The 11,560-nt window shown below is 36.7% G+C and overlaps 1 protein-coding gene across 1 annotated transcript; it reads left to right on the top strand.

Moving 5' to 3' along the window:
- Positions 1-5,163: 5,163 nt before the first annotated feature.
- LOC126622959 (uncharacterized) lies at positions 5,164-6,680 on the top strand. Its single transcript, XM_050291622.1, has 6 exons — positions 5,164-5,298; positions 5,429-5,636; positions 5,842-5,879; positions 5,993-6,055; positions 6,166-6,267; positions 6,472-6,680. The coding sequence occupies exons 1-6, from the start codon at positions 5,164-5,166 to the stop codon at positions 6,583-6,585; spliced, it is 660 nt and encodes a 219-aa protein (XP_050147579.1). The 3' UTR covers positions 6,586-6,680.
- Positions 6,681-11,560: the final 4,880 nt, after the last annotated feature.

Below are 11,560 nucleotides of genomic sequence, written 5' to 3'. Positions count from 1 at the left end.
TATTTTTTTCATTGATGCAACATGAACCTACCCGCGACTTCCAGCCGTTGATGCAACAGTGAACTCACTTGTGACTCCGAATCACACACCGCAGTTTGAAATTTCCACTTCATTAATTCTGACCACACCCTAGTTGTATCAAGTAGATTGATAGACAATGTCAATGTGTCAAACTTCATTTGCGGAATTTTCTCCTTCAGTACTGGATGATGGGTCTCCTCTGCAATAACATGCTGGTTGTTTTGATGAAGGAGCCGCTGCTTCATTAACTAGCATGAAAACAACCGCCGACATTATTGGCCAGTCAGTGGCGCATACTCTTGCACATATAAGATAGCAATTTGGATGCATCTCACAACTTCTTTGATGGGTATGATTCACCCAAAGATGAATCAATTATTTCCAGGGCATCGCGTTCTCTCCACAAGTTCCATACCTTAAAGAATTTACATGCCGGGAATAATCTTTGAAATTAACTCACCCAATCAAGGTGGTCGTTGAAATTGAAAATCGATAAATGCAACCCTTCAAAATGGTTGTCACAAATTAATGTGTTCTCTTTGTCACAATTTTTTAAATACTTACGTGTTAATATAACACGTAACTGAGTCCAACAATTCTAATTAAAATAACAAGTAAAAAAAAAAAAAGCTCCCCACTATTTCTACTTTCACTCTGGCAATCCCGCGGATAATAAGGAATTCGTGCTTCCTTAGTTTCAAGTGACAAGTAGAGAAATTAAAAGCAAAAATAAGATAGTGCATGAAAGAGTAGTCCATATTAAACTAAACATGGTAAATACCAAAAAAATATATATGACAATATTTGGAAATTTCTTATCTATTCATTAATCTTCAAAGTGGAGTATATATAGGAGTTACAATTGGTATTACATATGTACTTCACTCACGTGAGACAATAAACTACCATTTACACTTTAACTAATATATAACTCGCAACACTCATTCTCAAGTTGGTGCAAAGATGTCACGCATGCCCAACTTGTCAATCGAGTTGGAAAACACACAATTAGACACAACCTTAGTAAGAACATCAGCAAGTTGATCTTCAGATCCCACAAACGGAAACATAACAATTCCAGCATCCAATTTTTCCTTAATGAAATGTCGTTCAATCTCCACAAGTTTTGTTCGATCATGTTGCACTAGATTATGAGCAATCTCAATAGTAGCTTTGTTATCACAATGAAGTTTCATAGCACCCTTGGGTTTAAACCCAAGATCTCTCAACAATTTTTTCAACCACAACAACTTATATACACCATGAGACATACCACGAAACTCAACTTCTGCACTTAACCTAGCCACCACTTTTTGTTTCTTGCTTCTCTAAGTAACTAAATTACCACCCACAAACGTAAAGTATCCAGATATAGATCACCGATCAGTAATAGAACCTGCCAAATTTGCATATGTATACCCTTCGACATTCAAATGACCATTCTTGGAGAAAAACCAAGTCTCTGCCATGAGCCATCTTTAAGTACCTTAAAATATGGGTTACTACATCCATATAAGCTTCACTAGGTGAGTGCATAAACTAACTTACCACACTAACTGCATAAGCAATGTCAGGGCGATTGTGAGACAAATAAATTAATCTCCCCACAAGCCTCTGATACCGTTCCTTATGAGTAGGAACTGATCTGGAAATAAGCCCAAATGATGATTCTGCTCAATTGAAGTATCAACAGGTTTGCAATCTAACATACCTGTTTCAGCTAACAAATCAAGAACATACTTCTGTTGAGACAGAAAAATACCATGCTTGGATCGTGCAACCTCGATTCCAAGAAAATACTTCAATTCACCCAATTCTTTCATCTCAAATTCAGTAACTAGATACTTTTGAAGGTGTTGTATCTCTTTCTGATCATCACCAATCACAATCATGTCATCAACATAAATAATCAATGCAATTAGCTTAACATTTTGTCACTTTAGAAACAAAGTATGATCTGAATGACTCTGGATATACCCAAACTTCTTCATTGAACTTGTAAACCTCCCAAACCACGCTCTAGAAGATTGTTTTAAACCATACAAAGCCTTTTGTAACCTGCATACAACACCTTTTCCAAGAGATGTTCCAATACTAGGTGGGAGATCCATATAAACTTCCTCCTTAAGATCACTATGAAGGAAATCATTCTTAACATCAAACTGCAACATAGGCAATCCTGGTTTGCTGCTAAGGACAGAAGAACACACACAGTATTAAGTTTGGCAACAGGAGCAAAAGTCTCCTGATAGTCTACCCCATAGGTTTGAGTATAACCCTTAACAACTAATCTGGCTTTATATCGATCACTGGAACCATCTGTTTTGTGCTTAATAGTAAACACTCATCTACATCCAACAACTTTCTTCTCATTTGGTAAAACAACCAAATCCCAAGTAGAATTCTTTTCCAAAGCTTCCATCTCAACTTCATGGCTTTAACCCACTTAGGGTTAGACAAATCATCTTGCAATTTTGTTGGAATTAATACACTAGATAGTTGACATCTGTAAGATGCATATGGTTTGGACAAATGATGAGTAGATACATAATTGTTAATAGGATATTTGGCTTTGGCATGCATATCAGACTCATATTGTACTTTAGGTTTTCCACTATTAGCTCGTAGAGGCAACTGATAAGTAGAAGAATTGTCAGAATTTACCTTATATATGCCATCATCTTGTACCAAATTGTTAGAAGAATCATCACTAGACGAACCATCATCAAGCAACTTGTTAGACATATCAGCAGCAGGCAACCAATCATCAGAAGGTAATTCGTCAGACATACTAACAGACAACTCACTGGGCACATCTAATATGTCGTCAGTAGAAATAGTTCCTGGAATGACAGGTGATTGATCATTATCTGTAGCCGAATGATCTGTATCACGTAACATAATAGATTCTGTTCCCAACTCTGCATGTAACACATCATCCATACCATATCTTCGAATCTACACTTCACTCCCTCTCTCCCTCTGAAGTGGAGAGTCGAAAAAGGGCTTAACAAAATACGAAACTTCCTCGTGGAATGTGACATCCATGGTAATATAAGTTTTTTTTGAGTCGGATAATGATAACACTTATAGCCTTTTTTATTGTTAGCATACCTAATAAAGACACATCAAAGAGCACATGCATCAAGTTTACTTTGCTGATGAGAGTAGACATGCACATACGCAATACACCCAAACACTTTCGGAGGAAGCTTTGATACAGAAACAAGAAAAACATGTTTTTTTAGCACATCAAACGGTGTCTGAAAATCAAGAACCCTACTTGGAACACGATTGATTAAATACACAGCAGCCAAAACAACATGACCTCACAAATGATTAGGAACACATTTATCCAACATCAAGGAGTGATCAACCTCCTTTATTTGACGATTCTTCCGTTCGGACACAACATTTTGTTGGGATGTAAATGGAGTAGTCGTCTGGTGAATAATACCATGATCACGAAAAAAACATGCCAAGGTGTGATTCACATATTATCCTCCGTTATCAGACTTGAAGACCTTAACTTTGGTCTGAAACTGAGTAGACACCATTGTACAAAATTCTTAAAGAAGTAACGGACCATCACTCTTATTCTTCATTAAGAACACCCAAGTTAACCGAGTACAATCATCAATAAAAGTAACAAACCACCGAAATCCATTAGAAGTAACTTTCGTCGGACCCCACACATCAGAATGTATCAAATCAAATGGCAAAGTAGCTTTAGAATCACTTATGGGAAATGAAGTACGATGACTTTTAGCCATGACACATGTTTCACACTTGAACTCTGAATCACTACAAGTGCGAAACAAAGAAGGAAATAGATGTTTCATATAACTGAATGATGGATGTCCCAATCGTTGATGCCACAACCAAATTTGATGTCTGTCATCCACTTTAGCACTTAAAACTTGATGATTATTTGAATCGAAAACAACAGTATCCTTCATAGTCAAGATGTACAAATCCCCTATTCTTTTACGACAACCAATTATCTTCTGAGTTTGAATATCTTGAAAATAACCATATGTAGGGTAGAAGTGAATAAAACAACATAAGGTATCAAGAAGTTTTCCTACCGACAAAAAATTGCACTTAACATCAAGAACAAGTAAAACACGGACCAGTGATAAGGTTGGAGTCAGAGAGATAGTGTCTTCGCCCTTCACAGGGGAAGGTGCTTCATTTGCACTAGTAATATACGAATCATAAACATAGTCACATAACTCATCAAACACTCTAGGATCACTAGTCACATGATCAGTTGTCCCAATATCAATTATCTATTTATTTGTTCCACCAAGATGCATAACAATACTATGATTATATTGAGCTATTGAACAAAATCATGAACAATAAAGGCACAAAAGATAGGTAGCGGAATAAAAATAATTTACCAGACACTGCAGCAATTACTATTTACGGCAATGTAGCGGAACTATTCACGTACTGTAGCAATCACTGTTTACAGCACTGTAGAGGACCATTGTTCATGCACTGTAGCAAACGCGACACTATTCACCTTTTTTTTCAACGAAGGAAATCACAAAAAATGAGGCACAAAATTAAAGCACACAGGTTACCAAGAGCGAACTGCTCTGATGCCATATTAAACTAAATATGGTAAATACCAAAAATATATATGACAATATTTAGAAATTTCTTATCTATTCATTAATCTTCAAAGTGGAGTATATATAGGAGTTACAATTGGTATTACATACGTATTTCACCAATGTGGAACAATAAACTACTATTTACACTTTAACTAATTTATAACTCGCAACAGTCCAAACCTTTGTTCGGAACGTATTCATAGGTTATAACGTCTTTTCTTCGTCTCGAACGCAGCAACCTAAAATCTTGACAGAGAGGGATATTTTGGTCATTTACATAGAGGCCTCCATGATCTCTGTTAATGGCTAAAACGGTTGTCCCTGTTTGAAACCCAAATGATGGTTTGCTCTGGAATTTTGTTATCCCAAACATAGTAGTTTGAAGAATTTCTGGGGCTGAAGAATCCGATTGCGAATATTATCCAGCTAGGGTAAAAATCATGGACGAAGGGAGGTAAGGCCTAGTGGGGGCTAGGGGTGGGCAAACGGGTACAGGAACCGCGGGTCGGGGCGGGTAATGGCGGTTCGGGGCGGGTACAGGCCGGTTCCTATTTTTAAAAAAGAGAAACGGGGCGGGCCGGGGCGGGCCTTTGTGATTTTCGGTTCGGGCCGGTTCCTAGAATATAGGAATCGCGGGTACCCGGACCGACCCGTTTGTAATTAAAATGGACGGACCAAATTGATGAATAAGCTACCATATCTCATCTGAACCGTTAGTTTTAGTTTTACCCTAAGTTCTCTATCCGTCTCTCTCATCTCGATTCTCACTCTCTCACTCTCAGACTCTCAGTCAGTCCCTCGATAGTTCCCTTCCCTCGACTACTCCGATCATCCTCCCCCTCACCAACCGTCAATTCTCCTCGGCGAAGACAACGGCACCACCACCCATCATCCTTCTCGCCATCACCCCTGCAGTCGATTCTCTCCTCTTCGACAGCAACCCCCGCCGTTGTGATCGCCATCACCCCATCACCGTCGTCGAGAACACTGGTACCAGCCATCATCCCTCTAAAATTTAGGTAATTTTGAATTAGGGTTTTGTTATTAATTTGAAATTTTGAATTTTGGGTGTAGGGTTTTTAAATTGGAATTTGAGATTTTAGGGTTTTTTTTCTTCCAAATTCTGATGCCTCTGCATAACATGTTGTTGTATATGTGTATATATATACATGTGTGTGTTTGTGTGTTTATGCAGAATCCAGTGTTTACCTGCTCAAATTTCGACAATTGCAGGTATGATTTGCAAGAGCGTTGATTAGATGAATAGTATAGAATGGAGATTGTCTTCTAGTAAGATTAGTTTTGACCTCTCCTTCAGTAATATATAGTTTACTTGTTTTGGACAGTCTCGAGCCTTGGGAATGATTCGTTCTCATGTACCTTCAGTTCTCAAATGTGCTTCTTCTCAGGTAATGTTACCTTATTGAACTGAGTTACCATTAACACATTGTAGTAGACTTCAGTCTTAATATGCATTAGTGTATATTACCTGGCTTTGAATTATGGCCACTGTCATCAGGTACAGGCAGCTATCCGGGGCAGTGGTGGCAATAACGCATCTGTTTCTGAGGGTGTAGAAGCATCTGTTATATATGTCCGTTTCAAAGCAGCAGCAAGTGAGGTAACATTGATGATTCTATTGAATTAGTTAAAATTTGATTAAAGCATTTAACCAACCAGGGTGTGAAAAGCTGAAAGCAAGATGTGTCTAAAAAGCATTTTTAGTTCTATCCAATTATTTGAAGCGGGCATGCAATTTTCTGCATTAAGTTTTTAACTTCACACTCGTTTAAGTGTTGATGTCTAACAAATAGAAGCTCTGCAGCTTAAGCCAGTGCTGGAGGAAATTGAAAGCAGAGCATCAAGGAAAGAATATACTCAGATCCTTACAGAATGCCACAAACTATATTGTGAACAGAGACTTTCCTTGGTGAGCTAATGAATTTTTTATTTATATTTGAAAAGGATCAGTAGTTGTTTACCATATTTGATAAGGATCATTAGTTGTTTTTCCGAATTCTGATGCCTCTGCATAACGATGCAATGTTATTTTAGATGTATTGAATTTGTGCAACTACAATTTGTGTGTGCAGTACTGCAATCTGTGCTTTTTTTTTTCAATCTGTGCAATATGTGCACTGCAAACTGCATTCTGTGAAATATGTTCTTTGCAAACTGCAATCTGTTCTGTGCAGCAATTTGTGCAATTTTTTTTCAAACTGCAATCTGTGATTTTTTCCAAACTGGAATCTGTGCAGTTTTTTCAAACTGCAATTTGTGCAATTTGTGCAATTTTTTTTAAACTGCTATCTGTGCAGTTTTTTGAAACTGCAATCTGTGCAGCAAATACTTTTAAACAGCAAAAAAAAAAAAAAAGGGGACCTGTGTACCCGGACCGAACCGGCCCGTTTCAATAGGGCCGGGTAAGGTCCGGTTCCTATTTTCAAAATTGTAATGCCCGGCCCGGCCCGCCCCGTCTCCTTTAATTCCGGGTCCAGTCCGGTCCCTTCAAAAATAGGCCCGCCCGGCCCGTGCCCAGCCCTAGTGGGGGCACATGCCCCCTCTCATCTCTTTTTTTCATTACAAATTATTCAATTAATCATTCCTATTTTTTTTTGCTTTGCAGATTATTTAATTAATCATATTAAAATAGTGAAAATTTGCTTTTAGTTTTTAAATGTCCCTCTATCTTATATATTTTTCTCACGCACTAATGTCTAAATCTTGTTGAGTTGTATTTATTTGATTAATTAGTACAAATGAGCATTAGATTGTCAACAATTAGAGACAAAATTAGACAATAGAGTAATAAAATTAGGCAATTTGTAATTAATTTTTTCAGCATTTGTAAAAGAACTAGCTTTATTTGTCCAAAAAAAAGAACTCAAATATTTTAAGGTGCCCCCCTTAGTTAAATTTCTGGCTTCGTCCTTGGTAAAAATGCAAGATGGGAGAAGTACAAGAAAGATAAGCAACATAATACTGACTTCATTAGCCGCCACTGTAGAACTCATACTTTTATTAGCCAATGGATGATCTTAAAATGAAGCTAGGGTAAAAATGCAAGATGGGAGAAGTACAAGAAAGATAAGCAACATAAATAAATAAACTTGTTAATTAGCCAATGGATGATCTTAAAATGAAGCTGTTTGATTTTTCTAAACAAGTTGCACAAGGCCATTTATATAGGGGTATGCTATCTACACACCTCTTTTTACTTCTCACACACTCTTGTTAATTTTTGTTAGTTGATCTTCTTCAATTCATCTGATCCGACGACCGAAAACCAAAAAGGTGTGAGAGAAGTAAAAAGAGGTATGTGGATATCATACCCTTTTATATACCGTTGATTGTTTCATTCCAAGAATTTATGGCTAGTAATTTTTTTTCAGAGAATTGATATCTATTCGTAGACATGCACATTGCTCCATCCTCCACCTTTTATATACACGCCTGAGATTGACATTAACATACTTGTATTAGGAATACTAGGAATTAAAAGGTCCGCCAAATTTGAAAGAGTCCAAGCTTTTGTGTGAAGGCATGCATGCGTCAACCAAAAAGCCACAAGAAGTCACGTTTCTTTTTTTCTTAAATTTTATGAGCTCTAATATCAATAAGGTTACCTAACGAAAGACTTTGAGTAAAATCGAGTGATGTGACATTTTAGGATTCATACAGTCGACTTCATTTAATGGAATAATGCTTGGTTGTTGTTTATTTAACATCAGCAAGGTTCACTTTGTTGTGAGAATCTTCATTTTCAAAGCATGGTAAATTTGGTTCACGCTTTCTTCACACAGTAACAAATTGTATGCACTTAATATTATCTTTTGCAAGCTACTACTATTACATATATTTCATGGAACATTTTCAAATTTAAGACCTCTTACTTACAAGTAAAGAATAATATCACCAAACCATAATATTGAATGTCAATATGAGAGTGTGAAATAGAAAGATTAAAATAACTAAAAACATTTTAGTTTTTTTATTTAAAAACTTAAAAAGTAAAAAAAAGGAAAAGAAAGAGAAAAAAAGGCTCCCCGCCATTTCTACTTTCTCTCTGGCAATCCCGCGGATAATATCAAAAAGGTTATCTAACATCAAGAAGGTTATCTAACAAAAGATTTGGAGCAAAACCGAGTGCTGTAATGTTCGAAGATTCATACAACCGACTCAACTTAAAGTGGGGTAAAGCTTGGTTGTTGTGTGTTTAATAACATCAGCAAGGTTCGCTTTGCTTGGAGAATCTTCATTTTCAAAGCATGGTAAATTTGGTTCACCCTTTCTTCACACAATATCAAATTGTATGCGCTTAATATTGTCTTTTGCAAACTACTACTATTACATATGTATCTTGTGGAACATTTTCGATATCCTACGTCTTGTTTTTAGGGAGCTTCTTTTTCTGTACATGTCACCTTCAGTACTTGTTGGTTGATCTCCACTAGTACAATTCCTCCTCAATAAAAATGCAGGCTGTTTTGGAAAACATCCGACGACATGGTTGGTCGGTCAGTAGCATACTCTTGAGCACATAAGAGGGCAATTGTATGCATCTCACAATTTCGTTTATGACATAATCTTTTATATCATTTATACATAATGTTTCATACAATTTGTATTCCCGCATCAACGCCTGGGCAACATTTCTAGTAACATCCAAAGGTCCAATGTGTTCCTAGCATCCCATTCGACCTTGATTAATTAACCACGTACGTCACTCAGAACAGGCCGGACCACCTTTGTGTCCCGTCCTAGACTTTTTCTTTTAATTGCGGGTTGACAGTGGCATGATTAGTGTCTAAGTAGGTTTACTCCTAAAACCTTGTGTCATAAAGTTATCAGTCTTCCTACATGTCTTTGGCGGTCGAAAAGTACTTCTATGTAGCCTTGTCACGCCCCGATCTCGACCTACGTCCATGATCGACACATGACGTCACCAAGTAACCATAAACCTAACAGATCCCATTTTTGGGATAAGTACGAAGCATAACTCAAGAATCGAATCGCATAGTAATTTTTTTCGTATACTTTATGGATGCATCTAACCTCCTCGTTAGACTGCCTACGTACCCTCAATAAGGATCAAGCCATTTGTAGTTCACCATTCACAAAATCATACATTTATCCCACTGAGTTCAAGCAGAAAAGCATAACATTCCTCAATCATTTAATATAACCTAATAGCATGAAATTCCTGGGCTCAGGCTACATAACAAACCCTCATGAAATCATGATTTCTCTTCCATCCTATACATAAATCATTATGTCTCATCATGATATCACGATTCACAACATACATCGTATTTAAGAACCGACGAAACACAAAAACATTCTCTAGCCACATTAATTAATTAATTTGATCAAAGTAATAACAATCATTCCCATATCTTCTAAATTCATACCTTATGAAATCATAATCGAATTGTAGCAAATCCCAAAGGAGTCACCCAGACGTCCAACATCTTTTCTAACTCAATTCACAAGATTCTCGAAACCATTGGCACAAATATATATATATATATATATATATATATATATATATATATATATATATATATATATATATTTAACTATGGCTAGAGTGACACAGTTAGCCCAAGCCTACTTCTCCAAATAATGGGATTTTAGATCACTCTACGAAATCCAACAACCTCGGATTCCGGACTACTCAACGGAACCAAACTAAATATGATCGCCTATCAAATATACCAAGTACAACTAATCATCATCACCTCTAGAATGCATATGGTCCCCCATCGCGGATATACCAAGCAGAACCATAGGCCTAATCTCATCGTGCAGACAGTGAACATCTATCGCGGATATACCAAGCATGATTACCCCTAACAGTCCCCCATCACGAATATACCAAGCAGGATTATATCATATAACTCTAGGTAGTGATCACCCATTGCGGATATACCAAGCATGATCACTCCTAGCATACGTATGGTCCCTCATCCCGGATATATCAAGCAGGACCATCCATGTACCACTACTACATGGTGCGGTCTCATCATCACACATTATACTCAATTATACGTATACACACTATCGATTCCACATATCAACCAACATCTAGTCATATGGAGCACAGTACAAGGAATTCCCCTAATTACTATTTTTACTATAAAAAAAATCTAATAAAGTACCTAACTCATCTCCTGACTTTCATCCCTATCCCATACTAGGTAGTAATGCCAAGTTCAAATAGGTATTCAGTTGGCAATCATATCCAAATAATTATCAAACAATAATTAGATCCCATAATTGTCATAACATTCATCATAATTATCATTCACATTATTAAAAAGATAATTAAACACACACACACACACACACACACACACACACACACATATATATATCACAAACATCATCATTACACAAGCCAAATCATATGTAATAAGCATAGGTCTATGGCTAAATATATAAAAATCACATTTCAATAGAAATCATATTTATAAGACCAAATCATATTCACAAATGATACCAATATAAGAAATCAAGATAATAATAATATCTCATATATTCAAGTCACTATCTAACCAATATAGGCCCACTAGACTTCAATTGGTCCGTAGTACTAATTTTATTATTTAGAACGTTTCAAGACATGTTGACCACAAATCAACTCTCTGTCGATGATAGGGTCCACAACTCTACGTAATTTGATCCTGAAGATCCGCACATCAGATTTCTGATCCATAACTTCCCAAAGTTCACATTATGCTTCTAGAATAACATACTAAAATTTCATTATGATCCAACTGTCAAATCTCCGCCAATCACGAATTTAAATGGCGGTCGACGTTTTATTTTACAAAATTATAAATCCAATTCAAGAAGATCCGTACGTCAGATTCCCGATCCGTAAGTTCCTGTTATCCTCAAATATTACGTAC

The sequence above is a fragment of the Malus sylvestris genome, chromosome 5 (genome assembly GCF_916048215.2).
Source record: "Malus sylvestris chromosome 5, drMalSylv7.2, whole genome shotgun sequence".
NCBI classification, from domain to species: Eukaryota; Viridiplantae; Streptophyta; class Magnoliopsida; order Rosales; family Rosaceae; genus Malus; species Malus sylvestris.
Note: the sequence above shows the minus strand (reverse complement) of the source record. Positions and strands in the feature narration are given on the sequence as shown.

What these genes read in the sequence shown, in the direction of transcription:
- LOC126622959 (XM_050291622.1), top strand. Translation starts at nt 5,164, where the DNA reads ATGGCGGTTCGGGGCGGGTACAGGCCGGTTCCTATTTTTAAAAAAGAG. An exon ending in TCAAATTTCGACAATTGCAG is followed by an intron (nt 5,880 to 5,992) that starts GTATGATTTGCA and finishes TGTTTTGGACAG; the next exon opens with TCTCGAGCCTTGGGAATGAT. An exon ending in TCAAAGCAGCAGCAAGTGAG is followed by an intron (nt 6,268 to 6,471) that starts GTAACATTGATG and finishes GAAGCTCTGCAG; the next exon opens with CTTAAGCCAGTGCTGGAGGA.